Below are 25,982 nucleotides of genomic sequence, written 5' to 3'. Positions count from 1 at the left end.
ATAAATCTCACAATGTTAATGTTAATCAACAGGGTTCAGTTCTTGGCCATTTCCATTTAATTATCTATATGTATATCTATATCACATTCTACAGAAGCACCATAGAGAGCATTCTGACCAGCTGCATCTCTGTGTGCCATCTGTTATATTCTTGAAATCCTCTCTTAATCCTGGTTACTGGAAATCTATTGATACATTTCATTTCATCTCATTTATTTTTCTTATATATCCAAAACTTTGTTGTACAAAACTGTAGTTCTAGTCCCTGGTCCTAAGTCCATCATTTCCAGACTTCATGGTGCCACGATCTTCTTCTACCGCTGCTATATTGCTAGACTTAGGCCCATAGCCACCCACCACCACACAGACGCTCTGGTTCATGCTTAATCATGTCCAATCTTGATTATATTCACTTATTATATCTTGATAACTTTATCCTGAAACTCAAAACATCCTTTTTGTTTGGCAAACCAAAACAAACCGGTGTGCTCACTGTAGTATGTCTGCTACGTTACACTGGTTATCTATCTCACAATGCATTCAGTTTAAACGTATTTCCACACACACATGTTGGTGAAGTGTACTTACTGGCCATGGGCCTCCACTAGACACACACACACATGAAAACATGAGTGTAGTATTAAAAACACCTCCATAACACTGTTGTCATTAACGTACCCTTTACCGTCTTGTGTTACAATCTCAAGATGAGCTGTTGCTCGGCCTTTTCTCACAATATCCACTTTTTCGTTGAATGGCCGTCTTGAAAATGGTGTTGTTATCCTGCGATTACATCCTTTCCTCTTGTGAAACATCACGGTAGCTCTGCTAGCAGCTGCTAACTAGCTAGCGCACAAGCTCAAAGCTCACGAGACGTAGAACGGTCGCACGCGGACCAGCGACAGGGTTGCCAGGTCTTACAAAAATATCCAGCCCAACGTCAGTCTAAAACCCGCCCTTCAGAAGCTCAAACTAGCCCAAAGTTAGTATTTTGTTTATGAGGGATTTATTATCAGTATTGCGATTTATATTAAAGTCATTAATAATATTGTAACATTAGTGTTTATCAACTAAATTTAGATTTCCAAAACAAGCCAGATTTGGCGTGAAAACCGCGAACCTGGCAACTCTGACCAGCGAGAATATCCCGAGACCATTGAACCACGCCCCCGCCATTCTAATTCGAAATATGATTGGTTGATTAAACGGTGTAAGGGGAATTCCCATGACGTCACACAGCAACTGTATATAAAGTGGCGCGCGCGATTAGCGGGGTACAGTCGGAGGAAAGCAGTACTCGGAGTTGAACACTTTAACAATATTTATTCACCACAGCATTTAGGCTTCAGCCACGCAGATTGCTGCAGAGGTATGTGTGTGTCTTTGGACTTTTAGCGCTAAGGGTTTCTGACGGTCCTTTGACTTTAATTAAGCGATAGAAGACGAGAGGGAGTGTGTTATCGCCAATAACCGGCTGTGATTCGGTCGTAGTGTGGAGTCTTTTTCTGAGTCTGTCCAAACTGGCTGCAGCTCAAACGTTATGTTAACAACATCCATTTGATTAATTTTAGCAGGTTGTATATAAAATAATAATAACAGACCATTAATAACAATTTCATCTGTTAACCTTTCTCCCAAGAGCCGCGTGAATCCAAGCAAAGAGCCGTTTTGTGTTTTGTGTGTACATGCCGTTGCCTGGCAACGCTCCGCGCAGTTCTCACAAACATCCACCTCAGATTGTGAGGAACTAACTGTTGTATAATGATGGTTTTAAATGCGGTTTTTAAAGTAGCTGTAGATTCAACATTTGTTTTTGGAAAGAGTATCGATATTTAATGATTTTTGACGTGCCTTATTACTAATGTGCAACCAACTCTTAAACCTTTGGGACTGTTGTACATTTACTAACTAAATGTGCATTAATACACATTGAGGCGATGGTAGCAAACGTTTAGGTCAGGAGTGGCCAACCTGCAGCTCTTTGCTTGGTTTCATGCGGCTCTTGGGAGAAAGGTTAACAGATGAAAGGTTATTTAATGGTTGTTATTATTATTTTCTTAGATAAGACATGTTTACTATGCATTTAGTGGAATACTGATCAATATATATTATTATAGGGCTTGAAAAGCGTGTCGAAGGTCTCGATGCTGTGACTTGTGCTATGTAGTTTTCGAGTCGATAGTACGGTGGCCCTGAAAGCCCATCACGATGCAAGCGGAAAACGCACTGCAAATACTCAAAGCAAATGCATCGTTAGCTAGCTACATTTAAAGAGCTTTATTAATTCCCCTAGCTAACTATTTAGATAGATACTAGTTTGTGTTAAATGGGATTTTTAATCAGGGTTTTTAAGCTTTGGTTTCTGTCTAAATACTTAGCTAGCAAGCTACATTTAAGGAGCATTTGATGCTGATGATGAGCTAAATGATGCAGCATGTATCAAAACGATTCAGCAAAATAGACTAAACATAACCTGATAAGAGACGAAGGGAATATCACTGTAGGTTTTAAACTAGAATCAAGAGTTGTGTTAGACTGTAAACACTTTCATACACACTGCACACAGTCATACTCACAATCGCTCTCACCTTCTCTCATGCCATAAACACACCTTCATTCACACACACTCTCACATACCACACACACAAACAGACACATATCCAAAGAGGTTCTTTTTACGGATTTGTGAGTTGCATGACTGGTTGCAGTACACCACGACGAGGCTTTTCAAATTTTCCGAACACATTTACGTCATAGTGCAGTCTGTATGACGTACTTCTAAGACAAACAAAGCATAATTTATATCCCATTAGTAGTCCGTTCTGCTGGATCAGGAACATTTAGGCTACAGGTCTACCTCTGAATACGTACATTTACCTCTAAAGACAGTGAATTTGGTGAATCACAGGTACTTAAAAAGATCAGATGAACTGATAAATGCAAAATGCTACTAGCCCTCTTTTCTTTATATGATAGCGAGGTAGTTGAAAAGCAAGGGCTTGAAAGCCCGAGGGCACCCCTAATCAAAATTGTGGAGGAGCTTCTCAAATGCCAGAAGCTCCTTGGCACCAAAATGGACGTTTTCTCGCTCTGGTGAATTTCGAAGTGCGTTGGTGTTTTGCCTGTCTGACTGATGTGTTGACCTCGTTTCAGAAATGGAAGCGTTGCTCAAGAAAACCTGCGACCAGCTACTGGAAGCCCACAAGGTTGGTCTTGTGCACAGTATAATGTGTCATTACATATGTGTCATTATGTGTCATTACATATTATAACATGTATAATAATACAATATAATAATTTGTACATCTACAAATAATAATGATATAATAACATAACATATTATAATTTCTATGTCTTTATTAATGATTTTTCTCATAGATTTCTGAGAATCAGGTTGCAAAGCATAAGGAGCTCATGACTGTTTGCCAGGAAGAACATGAAACAATCTCCAAGTTGCAGACTGCTTTAGAGCAGAGTATTGAGACAGCTTCTGAATACGTAAGTGCTTTTAACTCTCTGATGAACATGACAAAGACATAGTAATGTGTCACAATACAAAGTAGGATATCAGAGTACAGAAAATCGTGACATTGTAAGCGTTACAAAAGAGGTAAACCTGCCCTGACTATTTTGATACTGTGTTTTTCTTCAGAGGGCCTTTGTTGATGGCATTAAAGAGACTTTGAAAAAGAAAGACGAGCTTCTGGACCAGATGCAGCACGAGCAGCATTCACTCAAGGAGAAGGTGATGGAACTCTCCAGTGATCTGACGAAGCAGGACCTGGTGTACAGAAACACCGTCTCCATGCTGGAGACAGAGAGGGCAGCAACCACCCGTCTCACTGCCGAGAATCAGGCTTTGACCTGGAAGCTTGTGGAGTTCCAGCAGATCACCAATGAAATGAGCACCAAGCTCCAAGCACTGGAGACTGATTTAAGTATCCAGACAAACACAGTGGTTGATCTTTCTGAGGAACTTCAGAAAGCCAAAGCTCTTCTCAGGAACGGGGAAGAAGAGCGTAGCCAGCAGTCCAGCACCATCAGCTCCTTGAAGCTGGAGGTGGGGGAGCTCCAGCAGACGCTCCACACACTTTCCAGAGGAAGAAAGTCCAACTGTGCTTACATGGCAGTGGTGACATCTTCGAATGAGGAGAGCCGGAAGATCGAGGCCATGGAGAGAGTGCTGAGCAGCACCAGAAAGGAGATTCAAAAAGCCTGTGAGGAGCTGAGACAAAAACAAGACGCTGAAAAAAACGAGAGGTCCAGGGAGCGGGAGCTGGCTGAGTTAAAGGCCATGTGCACTGCCCTGAGGGAGAAGCTCCAGCAATGCCAGAATGAACAGGCCCAGGTGGAGAAGGCACAGAGGAGACAGAAAGACATGGAGGAGAAGCTGGCACATAAAGATCTGGAACTCAACTCTAAAGCTCAGGAGGTTTTAGGGTAAGACCCTTATTAATCGATCTTACTCAGCAATGCTCAAACTGTTCCCTTGTCTTTTAATAACATGCAGTTGGCATTATATATCAGATAATACATAGGTCTGATCCAAACTGAAAACATGGTAAGTTGGCTGTACACAGTATCAGAACAGCAGTTTGTATTGTAACAGTTTGTATTGTAACCACAGGGCAGTGATGGCCTGGTGGTTAAGAAACTGGTCTTGTGACCGGAGGGTCGTGGGTTCAATTCCCAGACCTGAGGCCATGACTGTGGTGCCCCTGAGCAAGGCCCTTAACCATCAATTGTGCTCACTTCTATAAAAAAAAAAAAAGAGATATAAGTCGCTCTGGATAAGGGCGTCTGCCAAATGCCATAAATGTAAATGTATTGTATGGTTACAGGCTCCAGAAGCAGATGTGTGATGACCAGGATCAAATCAAGACCTTACGTGCTGATCTGCTGCAGAAGGAGTACAACATCTCGTATCTCCAATCAGAGATGCGTCAGGCCAACACCCGTATTGCCGTGCTGCAGAAAGAGGTTAGTAAACAAACCATGGTGTTAAAAATAATCAACGTGGCAGGCAGTGTGGGTGGCGTTAAACCTAACATGTCGGATCACTTCATCGTCCCCCTTAAGGTACAGACCCTGGCTGAAGCTCTCTGGGAGCACAGAACCAAGAGAGTTGACGCGGAGGGAGAGAGGGACAGAGCTCTCAGCGCCTTGTGGAATCAAGAACAGACCATTGCGCAGCTGAAGACTGTGAGTGCCGTTCATTAAGTCTTACTGAGCTAGTGATCTTTCACACGGGCTTCCTGCGTGTTCTCATAGCTTTTTCCATGTCGTTGACAGGAGCAGGTCGGGTCGCAACAAACTCTCCGGAAATACTGGGAGACGTGTCAGCGTGAGTACTTTAACACAAACACCCCACAGTACAGCAGTACTAGTGCTAACGCCGTGAGAAGGAGCCAACGGTTGCAGAGACGCCTTCTGCTTTAGACCTCTTGAACCGGTGCTCTTGTGCGGTGTGCTCTAGTATGTGAAATAAGTGGAAAACCTCACCTGGTGTTTGATCTTTTGCCTGTAGTGCTTCAGGAAAAGGACAAGACGATTCATGAATTGCGGTTCACCCTCGCGGAGAAAGAGAGGTCACGTGTGGAGCAGGAGAAATGTGTTGACGCTCTGCAAAAGGACATCAGATCCCTAACTGAAAGTAATGGGAGGCCATTGCATTTTTTTGAACACACAGATTGTTAAGGAACTCGTCTTTTATAGTCGCTGACGTTGGTAACGCTATTCAACCATTTCTCACAGAGCTGGATAAGTTGGAGAGGGGGACCAGACAGAGTGGGACTGCCTGTGGTCCTGATCCCGCACATCCCAAGGGAGATAACAAGCGGGACACTACAGGACGCTGCACAGTAAGCCCCCCCAACAAACCCAAGAAACCAGCGGGGAAAGACCAGAAGACAAAGCAACCACAGCAAGACACCAGTGGCAGAGTGCAGCGCAATGTAAGGTTCTCTGTCTCTCACACACACACACACACACACACACACACACACACAAACACTTGCTTGTTTTGGCTATTAAAATCTAGCAGTGTTTTTTTTTGTCTCACTGCTTATGGTCATAAAGCCACAGTAACGCTATACATGTAAACAATTTGAGAGAGATGCAGACACAACAGTGAAGAGCAATGCAGACATTTAAGATAAATTCAGACAGCAGTCAGTGTCAATCATCTCCTAATTAACATACAGCCCTGATCCCAGATCAGCACTACAGGCTCAGGACCTTCCAGCACCTGCAAACCCGTGTTGTCTTGTCCTCACCAGCCCTCTCTCTGATTGCACTCGGCAGGACTCTTCGGTCTCCACTAAGACGAAGGATAACCGCTCCTCTAAAACAGCAAGCCCAACACCATCGACGTCCGCAGGGCATTCGCAGGGCGTCGACGTCCGCAAGGCTGGAAGCGGCAGGTCCATTAAACCAGCTCAGAAGAGAAAGTTCACGGAGGTCTGTAGCTCCCGGAGGGCTCTTGACAGAACCTGCCTTAAAAAAATAATTAAATGTTTGACTTTTTTTAGGAGTTGCTCACAATTAGCTGGTTGAATAGTATCCTCGTAACCTGTCCTGAACCTGTCTGCGTTGTTTTATGTGTGGTCTAGGACTCCGTGCCATCTGACAACGGGAAGAAACTGCGGCACCGGACGACCTCCAGGGTCAGCGTGACGTCTGTGAAGGTTTGTGTCTGCGCAGCAGAGCTGCTCTTATACCTGTGGCTCCAAGATCACGATCACGGCAGTAATGAATGCTGATCGCTTGGACCAGGGCTGTAATTACAACTGTAGTTATTACTGTAACCGGTTCCTGTAGGGTATAATTAAAGCAACCTGTCGTGAAAATGTTTTTGATTTGTCAGTGTAAGACAAGTGAGGACGGATCCAGTTGAGCGCACCCTCCTCGCCCCCGCCCTGGCCCCTCTGACGCAGGCTTCCACCCAGCCAAGAAGATCCCCCAGAGCTCCAACCCTGCAGAGATGAAGAGAAAACCCATGAGGTTAGATCGCAGGCTGTTCTAGCTCATCACCATTGATTACACCTTCACATCTGTTGAGTAGGGCTCTGGGATGCCCGTAACTTCAGTACAGTGTTATCATAGTGAACCTATTGTTTTTGGGCTGACTGAGGTGATTTTGGGAATTGTAGTTTTCAAGCTTTTTCTGGTTTCCTTTGCAGATCATGAGTACATCAACATGACAGAAATCATCTCACTGTCAAGCGGAAGACGTAGAAGACTTCAGGCTTCAGGCTTTCCAACCACACAGAAACCACACAGATTGTTAAGTAACTCGTCTTTTATAGTCGCTGACGTTGGTAACGCTATTCAACCATTTCTCAAAGAGCTGGATAAGTTGGAGAGGGGGACCAGAGAGAGTGGGACTGCCTGTGGTCCTGATCCCACACATCCCAGGGAAGATAACAAGCGGGACACTACAGGACGCTGCACAGTAAGTGTTGCTTCGTACTCTTTGGGATGCCTGTAACTTCAGTACAGTGTTATCATAGTAACCTATTGTTATTGTAATCACTGAGGTGATTTTGGGAATTGTAGTTTTCAAGCTGTTTCTGATTTCCTTCGCAGATCATGAGTACATCAACATGACAGAAATCATCTCACTGTCAAGCGGAAGACGTAGAAGACTTCAGGCTTCAGGCTTTTCAACAATAAACCACTTCTTGAATAAATAAAAGTTCTTCCAAATGGTTCTGTTTTTCATTAATAGAAAAAAAACACCGGCTAAAGTTTCCTATATACAGTAGTGTTCAAAATAATAGCAGTCCAATATGACCAACCAGATTAATCACTGTTCTTGACAGTGACAGTTAGATGCCTGTGTGAAGCTAATCTATTAACAAGATGTCCCCACAAAGTCCCACTGTTAAAAGACACATACTGAAGCGGATACAATTTGTCAAAGAACACATCAACTGGCCCAAAGAGAAATGGAGAAACATATTGTGGACTGGTGAAAGTAAAAAATGGTCTTTTTGGGTTGAAGGACTGTAGACAGTTTGTCAGACGACCCCCAAACTCAATTCAAGCCACAGAACACTGAAGACATGGTTTCACTTACTATGGTGCTGGGCCTGTTTACCGCAAACCAGGGATAATGGACCAGTTTGCATATATCAGAATACTTGAACAGGTCATGTTGCCTTACGCTGAAGAGATAATACCCTTGAAATGGGTGTTTCAACAAGACCACACCCCTAAACACACCAGTAAATGAGCAGTTACCAGTTGAGAGGTACCAGAAGTTGGTTGACTCTATGCAACACAAATGTGATGCAGTTCTAAAAAACTGTGGTTAGTCATCTAAATTTTAGGATAGTGATTCACAGGAAATCATTAAAAAGGAGTACATATTTTGAGTTTGTAAAGACAAATGCAGACACTGCTATTTTTTTTAACAGCCCAATGTTCATTTTTTGTTATTTTCTGTAAAGTAGTGAAATGAAATGTGCCATATTTTGTCAATTGTGATTTTTACACCCCAATCGAAATTTGTCCTCCGCTTTTAACCCATCTGTGCAGTCAGAACACACACACACACTAGTGATTACTAGGGGGCTGTGGATCACACGTGCCCAGAGCGGTGGGCAGCCCTAGCCCGGCGCCCGGGGAGCAGTTGGGGTTAGGTGCCTTGCTCAAGGGCACCTCAGTCATGGCCTGTCTGGGAATTGAACCCACGACCCTCCGGTCACAAGACCAGTTCCCTAACCGCCAGGCCATGACTGCCCACAAATTATAATATATATAATTTATATATATATATTTATATATATAATTTATAATATATAATATATATAATATATAATATATATATATAATATATAATATATAATTTTATATATATAATATATTTATATTTATATATATAATTTAATATAAATTATAATAGTTACAAATTATATACATTTCTCTTCATGTTTTGATTTGGAAAACAGTATGCAATGTTCCATATGCATGGAAATAAAGATTTTGTGCTTAACTCATGTTTTTAAATACACTATTATTTTGAACACAACTGTATCTACGTTACGTGAATACGTCTGTTACTGGCGTCACTTCAGCTGCGTGGCCAGGTGCTCAAACTGGTACTGCAAGGGGTTCAATAGCTTGAGGCATGACAGACATTAGTGAGTTAGTGCATACATTATCCAGACAAATCAGAATAAACTAGGACAACAACCAGTAAAACGGTCCTGACAAATTAAGGTGATCTTTACAAAATCTACATTTCTTTTCTTTCTCTTTCTCTTTCTCTAATGAGCAAATCTTTCTTTGTATTTTGCATAATGACCTTCAGGTTAAGAGTTACCACAAGCAGGCAATTATTATACATAGCTAGGTCAACTGAGGTCAGTTCCTACAACTACATAATGCAAACAAATAAGCAGAGGTAGGTATAGCTATCCATCCATATGCTGAGTGAATAAATAGGCTACAGATGGACAAAACTTGCTGAATGCTATATTTGTAAAAAAAAAAAAAAAACTTTATCAACGAAAGTGCCCCTTTGAAACTTTGGGTTTCCTGTGCCCTGAAATGAGCCACCACCTCGCACACAGCCGACCTCTCTCTTCCTTGGTCACACCAGATGTGCTACAGCAGCAGTTCAGTTCAGCGAGTGGAAGGAAGCGTCTTCAGCACAGCACGCACGGTCACAGACACAGGTAAAATATACATCAAGTAAAATCGTACTGTTTGCCCTCTAAGCCCAACGTGAAATCATTTTGTTGTGCAGTAAAATGTCTCATACAGCACCAAACTACCTGATAAACTAGTCACTCTAGCCCAAATCAATGATAGATAACGTGAGGACGACCACATACAAATAATCACGGTAAAGTTTGCAAATCTATGTGTTAAGCTGAATGTTTTCTGTTGTATAAGTTTTGTTAGGCAACATAAATTAACACATTCATTTGTGAAAGAAGAAACGGGAAGTTCCCCATTACCTGTGAAAAATTCATGTAATGACAACACGCAGTAGCCTATAACTCCTTCTCCTACTTTTTGGTCTTTTTAATGTTTTAATTGTAGGCCTATATTGATTTACTAATTCCAAAATATATGCACCAAGGCCTGCAGACAGTGGAGGATAAACAGAAGTTAACTGAAGGACTTATCTGTGAAGTCTATCTGTGAGCGTGTGTGCTGTGCTGAAGACGCTTCCTTCCACTCACTGAACTGAACTGCTGCTGCAGCGCATCTGGTGTTAAAGGAAGAGAGAGGTCGGGTGTGTGAGGTGGTGGCTCATTTCAGGGCATTGTTTTTAATCGCTCAGGTTTTCAAAAGATCATTTCAAACCGACCTCAGTAAAATGATAATAATAAAAAAAAAACGAAGTTTCAAAAGGGCACTTTGGTTGATAAAGGGCAGAGTTGGTGGTGCACCTGATGTCTATGTGTGCACGCCACTGATAGTTAATATTGGATATGGAAGAAGAGGTCTATAATATATTGTAAACAAGAATGTGCCCACCAGTGATGCTCACAAGTCATTTTTTGCAAGTCCAAGTCAAGTCTCAAGTCTTTGGTCTCAAGTCCAAGTCCAAATATTTGAGTGACACTGTAGTCGCAAATCACTTTATAGTTGTAATGGCTGTTATGACACTTCTGATGTATGATAGCTTAAACTAGTAAGTTGAGAAATACAATTTCAAAAAGTGCACGCACACACCCAAATGTTTTCTAGATAAATTTTGTATCTGTAATTTTTTCCAAAAAGTATTTTTCTTACAAAACTGACATTGTTCTGGATACAATATTCTCTTCTTTCAGTAGAACATCTGCTATATTTTGTTCTAAAAGATAAAGGAGGGCTGTGAAATTAAAAAATCGAAATCTTTCTAACAATCACATTTTTAAACTATATATAACTATATATAACTATATAAAATATACATGATGTCACGGTGAGGGAGCCGGGTCGCCACAGGAGGGCACGCATCCCGGCCAGCAGCCGATCCCAGCACACACCCCCGAGCACCCAACCACTCCCACAGTCACAATCACCTGAATACTGATGCACCTGTTTTCTATTACGTTGCTCTTTTTTAAGCCCGCAGGTCGTCCGGTCCAGTGCTGCACATTACCGCTACAACACCGTCTCTGGATCCGGCGAGCATTCCACTAGCGTTACTTTTGCATCACTGTTTGTGTGTGCGCTAAGAGTATTACTTGGGCATCATTGTTTTGTAGTCATAGAGAACAAACTCTCTTCTGTTCCACCCACGTCTCCGGCTGCCTCTGTCCCGACGCCTTCGGCGTCACAGAATGTGCAGCCTGGAGCAGCCGGAGGCGAGGGAGCCTCACCTCTGGAGGTGCTGGCCCACCAAGGTATCGTCCTGGGTAAACAGCTGCAGGAGCTCCAGGAACTCCGTGCGCTGGTGACCACACTCATGTCCTGCATAAAGGCTCTGACGGTGCAGGCGTCCGTACATCCTCCGACACCACGGACACCGATTCCTCTCCCCGAACCCTACGGAGGGGACCCAGAGCGTTTCGAGGGCTTCCTGGTCCAGTGCCAGCTGTATTTTGACAGCATGCCTCCTCTCGAGGAGAAAAACAAGATCTTGTTGTTTTGTAGTCATGGAGAATAAACTCCCTTCAGTTCCACCCACGTCTCCGGCTGCCTCTGTCCCGACGCCTTCGGCGTCACATATGAAAGGTCTGCATATAAAGAAAATAGCAACCAAATTAGTGATTATAAAATAAAAGTTTAAAACAGCATTCAAATTTTGCAATATGCCCTGCAGCAACAACTTTTTGTCTCCTAATGAACTGGATGAAACACAATATATTTCAACTTCAAGGTGTCTTTCAGTGTCCCATAAAAGGAAAATGTTTGAGCAACTAATGCATTACATTTTACAAAGATCAAGATTGACAGGGTACTTGCACTTAGCCTGGCTCGGTGAGGGCGCATTATGAGGCCTCCATGACTGAACACCCTCTCTACTGCTGCACTGGTGGCAAGTCAATACCAATATTGCAATATTGCTAAAAACTAGGGGTGGGACGCGATTAAAAAAATTAATCGAATTAATCGGAAGCTTTGTAATTAATTAATCGAAATTAATCGCATTTCAGTATTTAACATGAGAAATATTAATTTAAGTTTGAATGATGAATGAATCAATGAACATAATCATAAACTTCAACATCTTGTTTATTTTTCCACCAGTCTACTACGAAGACCAATATATGTGTAGTGTGCAGAAAACAGTTCAGAACATTGGAAATTCTGACCAAAAATGTTGTTTAATTTAGGGAGTTTTGCTCAGGATATTGGAAGAATTGAAGTAAATCAGAAGATGTTTTTTAATACCATTTTAGATGGTAGACTTTCTTTAATTTCCCAGGCCTCTGTCATAGGCATCTTCATAGTGCCTAGAAGTGGTCTTCTGCATGCTCAAAGCAAATGACTGGATCTTCATCATCTATAGATTCATCATCTATAATATGAGCTGTCACACCAAGATCATTCTTGTTGCTAAGAGGTCCAGTGATCCCCAGTCAGAGCCACATTTGTGGCACTCTTCACAATAACCTGTTTTAATTCTTTCCTCATCATACAGCTGCTGGATTTTCTTCGACATTGTCTTTCTGGGGTGAGTTTCCCAAAACGTTCTTAGTGCCAAGTACTTCGTCACCTCGTTCTTACGTACGAGGTTAAGAAGTACTTGGCGCTAAGAACGTATTGGGAAACTCACCCCTGGACGGTAGTTCGTAACTTGCATCAGTTGACGCAATTCGCAACGCTTCTTGTAAGCATTTATCTTCGACCACAGAGAGCGGACAACACAAATAATGTGACGCATCATGTATAAACGCGTGCGGAGTCGCGCGCTACGGCCATTCGCGAAAGTTTAACACTAGAGCTCCTAGAGAAGCGAAAATTTTCACAGGGCTTGGTAAGGTCCATGTAGCCCACTCCCCTGCTGTGAAGGGATTAACGCCCATTGTCTTGGTAATGCGGTGGAAGCGGCTCACCCCCAGCTCATACGCCTGCCAAAGCCCTGGCTCTCCCCCAAGCTCATACGCCTGCCAAAGCACTGGCTCACCCCCAAGCTCATACGACTTCACGAAAAACTTTTCAAGGTTACAAAGTCGGTATATGTTACCGATGCTACAACAAACAGCGGAAAATTTGTAGACTCGTGTTTCAAAAGTTACAATTCAAGCGCACGTAGAGACGACAAGTTTCTGTAATGAGTCCCATCAAACTATAAAAATAAATAAAATTGTTTGAATCTTGCTCTTTGTATATTTCATATACTATACTGTATAATATTTGTAATCGAACACTTTCTGATTCCGCGTTTGAATTCGCGTTTGAAAAGCTAAGAAATTATTAGGCGCAATTAGCTTGATGCTAATGTTATATAGGAAATCTCATCATATGGCTAGCGGAAATTAGCGTGATCGCGTTGCATCACTGCATCACTGATAAATATTGTGATCTAAACAGCAGGCTGGAAAAGGAGAGGAAAAGACAGGAAAACAAATTCATGTGCTGCAAAACAACTTTATTCTGATCAAATATGGATGTCTATTCCGGGTTTCTTGAAGTGGAATGTCCATTCCGGGTGTGGTGAAGTGCGACTCTGGAACAGAAAGAAGAGATTATTGGAGATTATAAAAAGCGATAGGAGATTATAGTGTGTATGTGTGCCTCTTGTGCTCGCAGTGTTTTTGAACTTTCCTTTCCATGATGTCGACAGGTGTAAGTGCGTCTAGTGCTCGCGGGGTATTTGAACCTTCTGGTCCATGATGGCGATGCCACACTGAAGAACAATTCAAAGTACACCTTACATTTTGAATAAGATCTTTCAGAAGACAAAAAAATATGTACCACCACATATACTTATCAACGTACCTTCATGTAGTTGTAGCTAACACTTGCTACACAGCCAGGGTGTATTCGCCAGGTGTACTCGCCGCATGCAACACACGCGTTGATACTGTGGAGAACAATTCAAAGTACACCTTACATTTTGAATAAGATCTTTCAGAAGACAAAAAATATGTACCACCACATATACTTATCAACGTACCTTCATGTAGTTGTAGCTAACACTTGCTACACCGCCAGGGACCCTCGTTCTTACATTTGCGGCAGGTGTACTTGCCGCATTCAACACACACGTTGATGCTGTGGTTGCGGTTGCAGTGTGACTGCACCTGACACGTGGTCGTCTTTCCAGGTGAAGGCGAAGGACGTGGCGTTTTCTTCAACTCCTTTTCCTGTAGATGACGATGACGAAGTTCCCCAGCAAGAGCATATAGAAAAACTCTCCTGCTCTCTGTGGACCCCGTGCATGCTGTGTACAAAACATGCGCGTTCATCGCTGCCAGGTCAAGTATGTTATAAAACACTGCAACGGGCCACCGGCGTGTTCCTGCGCGCACTGTGTATGAACGCACCTTCTGATCCATGATGTCAACGGCGCACTGCAAAGAACAATTACAAAGAAGTACATGTTATATTTTGAACGAATTCATTCATGTATAAATTGATTCTGCCATGCCAACACATATGCATACCTTCATCCGGTTGTAGTCTGTCACGGTGTTTGGCTTCTTTTTTCTGTCGTCGGCAATCCTCACGTGCGTGTGCATAGTGCTGAGAACGCAGACGACTTTATTAGCCTTGGGGGCATACACCGTCAGCAGCGCATCATGTGATCTGTACACCTCTGTTGAAAACTTTTCACGTCCCTTGGTGTTTTTGGCTTCCGTGGGAATTTCCCGTCGAATCTTGTTTATTGTCCCAAGCAGAGTTGTGTTGGCCTCCAGTAACTTTTCAGCCAGTGAAAGAGATGTGAAGAAATTGTCCGTGGCTACAGTTCTTCCCTTGCCCAGGTATGGCTTCATGAGTTTCATAACCACATTCTCGGACACTCTTTCACCCTTGGGACGATCGGGGTCCTTTCCCAGATATGGAATTGCGTTGCACATGAACTTCGTCTTCAAGTCAGAAGCAACCCAAAACTTAATCCCAAATTTGTCCGGCTTTGATGCAATGTACTGTGTGAACGGACAGCGAACCTTGGTAGGAAACAGCTGCTCGTCGACTGTAAGATCTTGACCGGGGGTGTAAGACAGGTTGCAATTCTTCACAAATCGCTGCCAGATGTCCGAGATCGCAGCAAACTTGTCGCTCTTCGCACGCTCCGCACGGGTGTCCTTGTTATCAAACCGCAGGTACCGCATAATTTCCTGGTACCGGTCCCGCGGCATTGTCTCCTTGATCGAAGGCACAGCGAACATTGCTGACCAACACTCCGTCATGGCTCCAACAGGAGAGAGGACTGCTCGTAGAAAAAGGATGGCTACGAACGCCATCAATTCACTGACCGAAAAACTCCAGGTGCGGTCTGTTCTGTGGGCTTCATGGACTGTGCAATCGGTGATGAGTCGCAGCATCTCCATGTCGAGCAAACACAGAAAACTCTGCAGCCTACTTGTGATCCTACGCTGTATGAGTAAAAATAAATAAATGACGCAAGGTTAATTACACGTACGAAATATCAGTCAAACACAACCATAAACACTGCAAAGAATATTACGTTACTACGTTGTATGAGTAAAAATAAATAAATGACGCAAGGTTAATTACATGTACGAAATATCAGTCAAACACAAGCATAAACACTGCAAAGAATATTACGTTACTACGTTGTATGAGTAAAAATAAATAAATGACGCAAGGTTAATTACACGTACGAAATATCAGTCAAACACAAGCATAAACACTGCAAAAAATATTACGTTACTATACCTTGGCATGTTCTGTAGGCCCAGCCGGCTCAACGAATGATGAATTGGGCAAACGGCTGACATGAGAGCGTGTGTCAGGAACAGCACATGATCGCCATGAGATGCGTTTCACCTGCCGCTCATCGCCCCTCCCCTTTCACGCTATTTAAGCTTCCTCCTCTATCTTCCGGGTTGCGAAGTATTGTTGGCATGCCATCTACCAAGCGTTATCTCCTGATTGCTCTCCTGTGTCTTGACCTCTGCTCTCGTTACAGACCTCGTCTCCAGCCTAGCCCCTTTGTACTTCCAGCCATCTGTCTACCCGGCGTGAACTCGGACCGTCCTGACCACGACAACCGCACTCACACACTGCACACACCACACGGAGTTATTCACCTGTGCGAGTACTCCGTATTCACTCAAGAAATAAAAACATCAGCAATCCGCATTTGGATCCGTGTCTTCCTGGCTGAAACGTTACATAATACTTCGCCAAGTTCAATGGATCCAGCGGACGTACCTGCACTCCTGGCCCAACAAGAGAACACCATCGCCGCGCTCCAGGAAGACGTCCGACGACTCACGGAGACCATGCAAGCTCAAGCCGCGCAGTTACAGACGGCCCAACAACAGGTGGCTCAACACCAGGCGATACAGCAGCAGGTATTCCAACAGCAGGCTTCTCAACACCAGGCTGCTGCCGCCGTCGCTCCTCCTGGTTTTCCTCCTTGTATTCCTGTTGCAGTGCCGGAGCGATACGACGGTTCTCCAGAGCGGTGTCAGAACTTTCTCATGCAGTGTTCCATGTACTTCGACTATCACCCAGTCCAGTTCCAAACAGAGAAACAAAAGATCCACTTCGTCCTGACACACCTTACCGGGGAGGCTGGTGCCTGGGGTACTGCACTGTGGAACAGTAAAGACCCGGCACTTGAATCCGAAGCTCAGTTCTCCATGCTGTGTAAGTCCGTGTTTGATCACCCAGCTGCAGGAAGAGACGTGGGCACTATGTTATGTGAGATACACCAAGGACAACGCAGTGCAGCCGATTACGCACGAGAGTTCCGCACCTTGGCTGCCGGCAGCGGATGGAGCGAACCCGCCTTGACGACAGTGTTCCGTAGAGGGCTAAGACCAGACCTTCAGGTGGAGCTCGCCTGCCGGGGTGAAGGAAAATCGCTGTCGGAGTTCATCCAAACCGCTGTCAACGTAGACAAGCTGCTGCTCACCCGTCGTCCGACGTCAGGGAGAGGTCCTGCCTTCGCTGCTTCGAGTCGCCCGAATCAACCGACGTCTGACACTACGCGTGAAGGTGCAGAACCCATGCAACTGGGCAGAACACCCCTGTCTCTACACGAGAGGTCTCGGCGTCTGCGAGAGGGCTTGTGCCTGTACTGTGGTGAGAGAGGTCACTTCCGCGATCGCTGCCCTGTTCGCCCTACTCGCGCTGGAGAAGACGGCACGAACAAACGAGTAAGCAACCCAGTGTTTTGTTTGAACCGTAAGAACCAGCTTAACTTGCCTGTACAAGTCACATGGGGAGGTATATCCACTCACCTTTCTGCACTGTTAGACTCGGGGGCTGCAGGAAACATCATTGATGTTGACCTGGCGCATCGGTTGCACATCCCCACGACATCTGTCAGTCCTCCGTTGCGTGTTAATGCCCTGAACGGCCAGCCTATTGGTGAAGGGCTTATTACTCAGTGTACTGTACCTGTTGTACTCCAGGTGGGGCTGTTCCATACCGAACATATCCAGTTCTTTCTCCTGCCGTCACCCCGCGATCCGGTAGTCCTCGGGTTTCCTTGGCTGTCATTACACGACCCCACTGTTTCCTGGAAAGCTAGAGAAATCACGAAGTGGAGTTCTCACTGTCTCGGGGGTTGTATGCACTTACCTCTCCGATCCACGTCTGTAGAAAGTCCCGACTCTCCTCTCGAAACCGCCTATCCCATGCAATATCAGGAGTATGCCGACGTCTTCAGTAAGGACAATGCCAGTCATCTGCCGCCACATAGACCCTGGGATTGTGTGATTGAGCTGCTGCCCGGGTCGCCGCTTCCGCGTCGTACTAAGCCTTACCCTTTGTCCCGTCCTGAAGATACGGCTATGGAACAGTACGTCGACGAGGCCCTCCAGAAAGGTTTCATTCGTCCGTCCACATCACCCGTAGCGGCGGGGTTCTTCTTTGTGGAGAAGAAAGGGGGAGGACTACGTCCTTGTATTGACTATCGCGCACTCAACGCCGTCACGTCCAAATTCGTTTATCCCCTTCCATTCATCTCCGCTTCACAGGAGCGTCTTAGAGGAGCATGCATCTTTACGAAGTTGGACTTGCGAAGTGCTTACAATCTCGTTCGCATTCGAGAGGGGGACGAGTGGAAAACTGCTTTTGTCACTGCTCGAGGTCATTATGAGTATCTAGTCATGCCGTATGGATTAGCTAACAGCCCCTCAGTCTTCCAGGCATTTATGGATGAGATATTCCGAGACATGATAGGACAGTACGTCATTGTTTACATTGATGACATTCTTATATATTCCTCGTCAGAGGCCGACCACGTCCGGCACGTCTCCGCTGTACTGACCCGCCTACGGCAGCATCGCCTCTACGCAAAAGCTGAGAAATGCGAGTTTCACCGGACTTCCGTGGAATTCCTGGGATGTACTCTGTCTCCGGGGGGGATCTCTATGAATATGGACAAGGCGTCTGCAGTCGCGCAATGGCCAGTGCCTCGAACGAGGAAGGAACTCCAGCGATTCCTGGGATTCGCGAACTTTTACCGTCGCTTTATCAGGGGCTTTGGCTCCGTGGCCGCTCCGCTGACTAATCTCCTGCGGGGCGGGCAGCGTCTGCGCCTTGACTGGACGGCTGAGGCTGACCGGGCGTTTTCGTTGCTCAAGGGAGCGTTCTCCTCCGCACCCATTCTTCACCTCCCTGACCCCCATGTCCCCTTTGTGGTCGAAGTCGACGCCTCTGAGGTGGGAGTGGGAGCGGTTCTCTCTCAGCGCCAAGGAAACCCCCCTAAATTGGTCCCTTGTGCGTTTTACTCGAGGAAGTTGCAACCAGCAGAACAAAATTATGATGTCGGCAACCGTGAACTCTTGGCAGTCAAACTCGCCTTAGAACAGTGGAGACACTGGTTAGAGGGGGCGGAGCACCCTTTTATTGTTTACACCGACCACAAGAATTTGGAGTACTTAAAAGAAGCCAGGCGACTTAACCCGCGCCAAGCCAGATGGGCGTTGTTCTTCTCCCGGTTCCGTTTTTCTGTCTCCTATAGACCCGGCTCAAAGAACACAAAGGCCGATGCCCTCTCACGCATTCACGATAAAGACCCCGTCGAAAAGAAACCGGAGTACATATTGCCACGCACCTGTTTCGTAGCTGCCGTTCGGTGGAATTTGCAAGGCGAGATGGAGGAAGCACTACGCACAGATCCCCGTCCAGACGATTGCCCGGCAGGAAAACAGTACGTCCCCGTGTCTATGAGAGGACGACTCTTACAACTGGCTCACGATACGGCGGGTACAGGTCACCCGGGGATTACACGCACCATACATCTCATATCACGGCTCTATTGGTGGGCATCTTTGAAAGACGACGTTCGCGATTACATATTAGCTTGCAGCATCTGCGCGACGAGTCGCACCCCCCGTACTCTCCCTGTAGGAAAGTTGCTTCCACTCGCTATTCCTCGCCGACCCTGGTCCCATATCGCGATGGATTTCATCACCGATTTACCGAAGTCCGAAGGAAACACTGTCATTCTAGTTGTAGTCGATAGGTTCTCCAAGATGTGTCGCTTAATTCCTTTTCCCAAGTTACCCACTGCCATGGAAACCGCCCTGGCTGTTTTCACGTTCGTTTTCCGAGTCTTCGGGTTGCCCGAGGATATTGTTTCTGATAGGGGTGTCCAATTCACGTCACAATTGTGGAAACAATTCTGCAAACTGCTCGGGGTCACAATTAGTCTCACCTCCGGCTACCATCCTCAGGCTAACGGGGAAGTAGAACGAGTAAACCAGGAGATAGGGAGGTTTTTGAGGCAATATTGCGTTTCCCAGGCGGGCTGGAGTAAATACCTACCTTGGGCGGAATATGCCCGGAACTCGCTAATGCATTCCTCCACCAAAATGACCCCCTTTCAATGTGTGTACGGGTATCAACCGGCTTTCTTTCCCTGGGACGAAAGTCCGTCAAACATTCCGGCGCTGGATCGCTGGTTCGAGAACAGTGCACGCACTTGGGAACGGGCCCACGTGCACCTGCGACGCGCTCTTCACACCCGGAGACTCCACGCGGACCGCCGCCGGTTGCCTACACTGGTCTACCACCCGGGGCAGAGGGTGTGGCTGTCCACGCGAGACTTGAACCTGCGGCGACGATGCAAGAAACTCAGCCCCAAATACGTCGGTCCATTCAAGGTCCTGCGGCGAGTCAACGCCGTCTCGTATGAGCTTCAACTGCCCCCTCAGTATCGCGTCCATCCGGTGTTCCACGTTTCTCTGCTTAAACCGGTGTTCTACAGTCCCATGTCTGCGGCGCCGTCTCTTGCCAAGCCACCTGAACCACTGGAGCTCGACGGGCGCCCCGCTTACCTTATCCATGCCATTCTGGAGTCCCGTCGGCGTCGGGGTGGGCTTCAGTATCTGATCGAGTGGGAGGGCTACGGTCCCGAAGAGCGTGCATGGATCCCCGCGCGGGATGTGTTAGACCCCCCTCTTCTCGCCGAATTCCACGCTGCTCATCCTCACTTCCCTGCTCCCAGGCGTCGTGGCCGGCCCCCTTCTAACCGGTCTGTTGCGGCTGGAGCCGCTCGTCGGAGGGGGGGTACTGTCAGGAACAGCACATGATCGCCATGAGATGCGTTTCACCTGCCGCTCATCGCCCCTCCCCTTTCACGCTATTTAAGCTTCCTCCTCTATCTTCCGGGTTGCGAAGTATTGTTGGCATGCCATCTACCAAGCGTTATCTCCTGATTGCTCTCCTGTGTCTTGACCTCTGCTCTCGTTACAGACCTCGTCTCCAGCCTAGCCCCTTTGTACTTCCAGCCATCTGTCTACCCGGCGTGAACTCGGACCGTCCTGACCACGACAACCGCACTCACACACTGCACACACCACACGGAGTTATTCACCTGTGCGAGTACTCCGTATTCACTCAAGAAATAAAAACATCAGCAATCCGCATTTGGATCCGTGTCTTCCTGGCTGAAACGTTACAGCGTGTGATGTCAACCTTCTCCCACACAGTACCGTCTTTTGCCCGTACAGCCTGTGTAGAAGCGCTTGGTCCAGGTGTGGTGTCGGCCTGTGTAGCGCTTGGTCCAGGTGTGGTGTCGGCCTGTGTACGATTCCTCTTTCTTGGAGGGCTCTTCTTTACCTCATCCGATGAAAAGTTTGTGTCTTCATCCGATGAATCGCTGGTAAAACTACAGCAAGAAAGTTCCTCTCCCCCATCGGACTCGCAGCAGTCCACGTTTGTAAGGATGGTCGCAAGTTCTTTAGCAGTGTACCTCCTCTGGTGCGCCATAGTGTTTTCCGTCTTCTCCACACAGGATAGTAAGGAAAATGTAAGTCACCAGCATTTGTGTTTCTGCTTTTATCATGACTCTGAAGAACACACCCACAGCAGCTCATACAAATGTAAATCTGGGACGCTTCATACATAACGCCGAAACCACGCTAATGACATACATACATGGGACCCGTGATAATGGTTCAAATATGTAAATGTGTTGCGCTATTGAAATGTGGCGCTATTCCTGCTTCTATCATGACTGAAGAACACACCCACAGACAGCAGCTCATACTAACTGAACATACCCCTAACTGAAAAGAAAAATCTATCTATCTATCTATTTACTATCTATCTATCTATCTATCTATCTATCTATCTATCTATCTATCTATCTATCTATCTATCTATCTATCTATGCTTCATAAATAACGCCAATACCACGCTAATGATAATGTGTTTCAGCTTCTATCATGACTGAAGAACACACCCACAGACAGCAGCTCATACTAACTGAACATACCCCTAACTGAAAAGAAAAATCTATCTATCTATCTATCTATCTATCTATCTATCTATCTATCTATATATATATATATATATATATATATATATATATATATATATATATATATATATAATCTATCTATCTATCTATCGACGCTTCATAACGACAATAACACGCTAATGATAATGTGTTTCACGGGAACACTATGGACCCGTGATAATGGTTCAGCGATGTAAATGTGTGGCGCTATTGAAGTGCATACACAAGAAAATCTGGGACGCTTCATAACGACAATAACACGCTAATGATAATGTGTTTCACGGGAACAATATAGACCCGTGATAATGGTTCAGCGATGTAAATGTGTGGCGCTATTGAAGTGCATACACAAGAAAATCTGGGACGCTTCATAACGACAATACCACGCTAATGATAATGTGTTTCACGGGAACACTATGGACCCGTGATAATGGTTCAGCGATGTAAATGTGTGGCGCTATTGAAGTGCATACACAAGAAATTTTGGGACGCTTCATAACGACAATAACACGCTAATGATAATGTCTTTCACGGGAACACTATGATAATGGTTCAGCGATGTAAATGTGTGGCACTATTGAAGTGCATACACAAGAAAATCTGGGATGCTTCATAACGACAATACCATGCTAATGATAATGTGTTTCACGGGAACACTATGAACCCGTGATAATGGTTCATAATAATGACTGAAGAACACACCCACAGACAGCAGCTCATACTAACTGAGCATACCCCTAACTGAAAAGAAAAATCTATCTATCTATCTATCTATCTATCTCTCTCTCTCTCATATATATATATGTGTGTGTGTGTGTGTGTGTGTGTGTGTAATTCAAGCGCACGCAGCAGCAGACGTAGAGACAACTGTTTCTCTAACAACAGCTTGAGGCTAATGTTATATTGGAAATCCCATGGCATTGCTAGCCGAAATTAGCATTATGATTGCGGTGCTATCTATCTAATTCTAGACAGAATATACCCAATAAAGACAGTGAGAGGATCAAACAAATACATGTGCTATACTTTATTGACAGATATACAACAAATTTAGCAGTATATAATATATTTACAGAGGATATTAGTAGCAGTAGTAGACTGCAGTAGTAGACTGCAGTAGACTGCTGCCTCAGACTTGCTCTGTGAATTAACATAATAAAGGGTGATGTTTGTTCTTGCTAATTGCTGGTAAGACAGAGGGGAAGGAGGGGTGATGTCCTGACAGTCTTGAATTTTCAGGAGCTCTAGTGTTAATCCAGTCTTAATGGTCCAATGAAGGTCATTTAAAAACCAGGACGTTTCCTCACAGGATGTGAATTACGGACGTTTGGTCACCCTATCGTACTAGGAATACATTTAGCAGCTAAGTTATCATTACTGACCTGCGCGTTAAGCTGGGCGTACACTGTGCGATTTTTGGCCCATTTTCAGCCGATTTTTCACTCGTTTCGGCTCAATCGCATGTCGTGCATCGTATAGTTTACACAGGTAAACGAGGAACGATTCACACCTCACGACCAACTCCCGATCAGAAATCGCAGCGTCGCAAGAACATCAAACATGTTTGAAATTCAAATCGCTCCTCGTGAGAGTAACGCACTGTTGAAGCAGCTCCACGAGCCGACTCTCCCTGCGATTTAGTCGTACAGTTTGAGCTGGAGCTGAGTACACGATTTAAAATATCGCACAGTGTACGCCCAGCTTTAGCCGCAACATGTTTTGCGTTGAGGTGGTAACGAAGGGTGGAAGTGCTCCTGTGATAAGCGAACTCCTTCCTACATAAAGTGTAAATAACACTATTTTTGTTTGTACTTCCATCTGAAAGTTTCTTATATTTAAATTTCCCATCCACCAGCGTAGCCTCTTCAGTCATCTCCATCATGATCATCTTATTGTGTGTCCATAATCTGTATGCCAGGAACTCGCGCACTGAGAAACATTCCACGGTGCAAAAGTGTCTCGTCCGTTAAATGCGTTAAAATGCGTTAATTTTTTTAGTGCGTTAATTTTCCTGTAATTATTTAATCGAAATTAACGCGTTAAAGTCCCACCACTACTAAAAACCTTTCCGGGTGGGTTTTCAGGTGGCAAATAAAATTAGATGTGGTGGAACCAGCGTCCTGTATTTTTATACCACACACGCTGCAGTTTGCTGCTCTTCAATTTGCTACTTGTGCTTTGTTTTTGTACCCAAAACTTAAGAATGGTGGAATAGAAGCGAGCATCCGCACCAGCACCACCATGCTTTCTCCAGTATTTTTGAGACAAAAGGTAACTTTGAGATTGGTCTATAATTTACACAGTCTGTAGTATCAAGACCCGTTTTTTTAAGAATAGGCTGCACCATCGCTAGCTTAAAATAGTCTGGGACACAGCCTGATCCAAGAGACAAATTGATAATTGACTGAATGTGAATGCCCACCGAGTCAAAGACCTTTTTTAAGAATTTTGCAGGGAGAATATCACCAGAAGAAGTAGACGGGTGCAGGCCATGCATAACCTTTTTTAGTTCCTCAAGAGAAATAGGAGAAAACTGCTCTAAAACTACAGGTACAGCCACCTGAGGAACCACTGTAATAGGTATAGAAGGAAGCAGAATATTACCTCTAATATCCCTGACTTTATCTACAAAAAAACTTAAAAACGTTTCACATCATGTCATGCATCACATCAGGTCTTCCCTCCCCTCCTTCCTGGACCTCTACCAGTTTGCGTATCGGTCTAATCGCTCGACTGATGATGCCATCTCCACTGCTTTACACTTAGCCCTTACACACCTGGACAGGAAGGACACCTACGTCCGAATGCTGTTCCTTGACTGCAGTTCGGCATTTAACACTATCATCCCCCAACAGCTCACTCGGCTGAGCAAATCACTGTGCAACTGGCTGCTAGACTTCCTGACCGGAAGACCACAGGCAGTGCGGGTTGGCAGAAACAGATCCAACAGCGTAACACTGAACAAAGGGGCTCCCCAAGGATGTGTGCTGAGCCCCCTTCTGTTCGCGCTGCTGACCCACTACTGCACACCAGAGCACCCCTCCAATCTCTTCATCAAGTTTGCGGATGACACAACGGTGGTGGGTCTCATCAGCGACAACGATGAGACACACTACAGGAGCGAGGTGAGCCACCTGGCCTCCTGGTGCAAACACAACAATCTCTCTCTGAACACCAACAAGACCAAGGAAATTGTTGTGGACTTCAGGAGAACTCGCACCCAGCACACTCCCCTGTTCATCAACGATACTGCGGTGGAGAGGGTGAGCAGCACCAAGTTCCTGGGTGTGTGTGTCACAGAGGACCTGAAGATCGTCGGTACCTCTCTCCCCTCCCTTCCGGACTTATTCAGCTCCCGCCTCACACGGAAAGCCCTTCACCTGGCAGGAGACCCAACCCACCCACTACACAGCTTCTTCAGCCTGCTGCCATCAGGGAGGAGACTGTGGAGTCTCAGGACCACTAGACTGAAGGACAGCTACATACACCAGGCTGTGAGGATGCTGAACTCTCTCCCAACTTTACCCCCCCCCCCCCCTCCTAACCCCAGCACACACTCATACAGCATCCAGATCAACACAGTACTGATCTGTTGATACACTGGTACTGTTATTCCCTCTTAATCCCCCATCTCATCTTACCACTTCACTACCCTTGTATTGCACTATTGTCCCGTTTCGTGTCTCTTGTCACATTTATGTTTACTCTGTAGTTATTGACGTAAAATATACATGTATTATGATTTGACGGATTTTTTCCCGAAAAAAAATCAAATGGCCTTGGACCCAAAAAGACCAATTTTACTTTCATCAGTCCACAATACGTTTCTCCATTTCTCTTTGGGCCAGTTGATGTGTTCTTTGGCAAATTGTATCCGCTTCAGTACGTGTCTTTTAACAGTGGGACTTTGTGGGGACATCTTGTTAATAGATTAGCTTCACACAGGCATCTTCTAACTGTCACTGTCAAGAACAGTGATTAATCTGGTTGGTCATATAGAACTGCTAGTATTTTGAACACTACTGTATATAGGAAACTTTAGCTGGTGCTTTTTTTCTATTAATGAGAAATAGAACCATTTGGAAGAACTTGTTTCATTTATTCAAGAAGTGGTTTATTGTTGGAAAGCCTGAAG

The 25,982-nt window shown here is 45.1% G+C and overlaps 1 protein-coding gene and 1 long non-coding RNA gene across 2 annotated transcripts; one reads left to right on the top strand and one right to left on the bottom strand.

Moving 5' to 3' along the window:
* Nucleotides 1-1,229: 1,229 nt before the first annotated feature.
* LOC143489305 (uncharacterized) lies at nt 1,230-7,709 on the top strand. The gene is made up of 14 exons (XM_076988229.1): nt 1,230-1,369; nt 3,154-3,206; nt 3,379-3,498; nt 3,653-4,440; nt 4,842-4,980; nt 5,080-5,202; nt 5,293-5,344; nt 5,528-5,653; nt 5,755-5,954; nt 6,304-6,459; nt 6,612-6,686; nt 6,866-7,002; nt 7,182-7,453; nt 7,588-7,709. Exons 2-12 carry the CDS (start codon nt 3,156-3,158, stop codon nt 6,893-6,895), a joined length of 1,860 nt encoding a protein of 619 aa, XP_076844344.1. The 5' UTR covers nt 1,230-1,369; nt 3,154-3,155; the 3' UTR covers nt 6,896-7,002; nt 7,182-7,453; nt 7,588-7,709.
* Nucleotides 7,710-13,524: 5,815 nt separating this feature from the next.
* On the bottom strand, nt 13,525-14,573 carry LOC143489308 (uncharacterized). The gene is made up of 3 exons (XR_013124647.1): nt 14,072-14,573; nt 13,894-13,978; nt 13,525-13,801 (listed from the first exon to the last, which is right to left on the bottom strand). It is a non-coding gene; the product is annotated as an uncharacterized LOC143489308 (long non-coding RNA).
* Between the last annotated feature and the right edge of the window lie 11,409 nt (nt 14,574-25,982).

Source organism: Brachyhypopomus gauderio, unplaced genomic scaffold (assembly GCF_052324685.1).
Source record: "Brachyhypopomus gauderio isolate BG-103 unplaced genomic scaffold, BGAUD_0.2 sc60, whole genome shotgun sequence".
Taxonomy (NCBI): Eukaryota; Metazoa; Chordata; class Actinopteri; order Gymnotiformes; family Hypopomidae; genus Brachyhypopomus; species Brachyhypopomus gauderio.
Note: the sequence above shows the minus strand (reverse complement) of the source record. Positions and strands in the feature narration are given on the sequence as shown.

Coding starts and splice junctions, on each gene's coding strand:
- LOC143489305 (XM_076988229.1), top strand. CDS start 3,156: ATGGAAGCGTTGCTCAAGAAAACCTGCGACCAGCTACTGGAAGCCCAC. Junction 4,981..5,079: donor TTGCCGTGCTGCAGAAAGAG/GTTAGTAAACAA, acceptor GTCCCCCTTAAG/GTACAGACCCTGGCTGAAGC. Junction 6,687..6,865: donor TCAGCGTGACGTCTGTGAAG/GTTTGTGTCTGC, acceptor TTGATTTGTCAG/TGTAAGACAAGTGAGGACGG.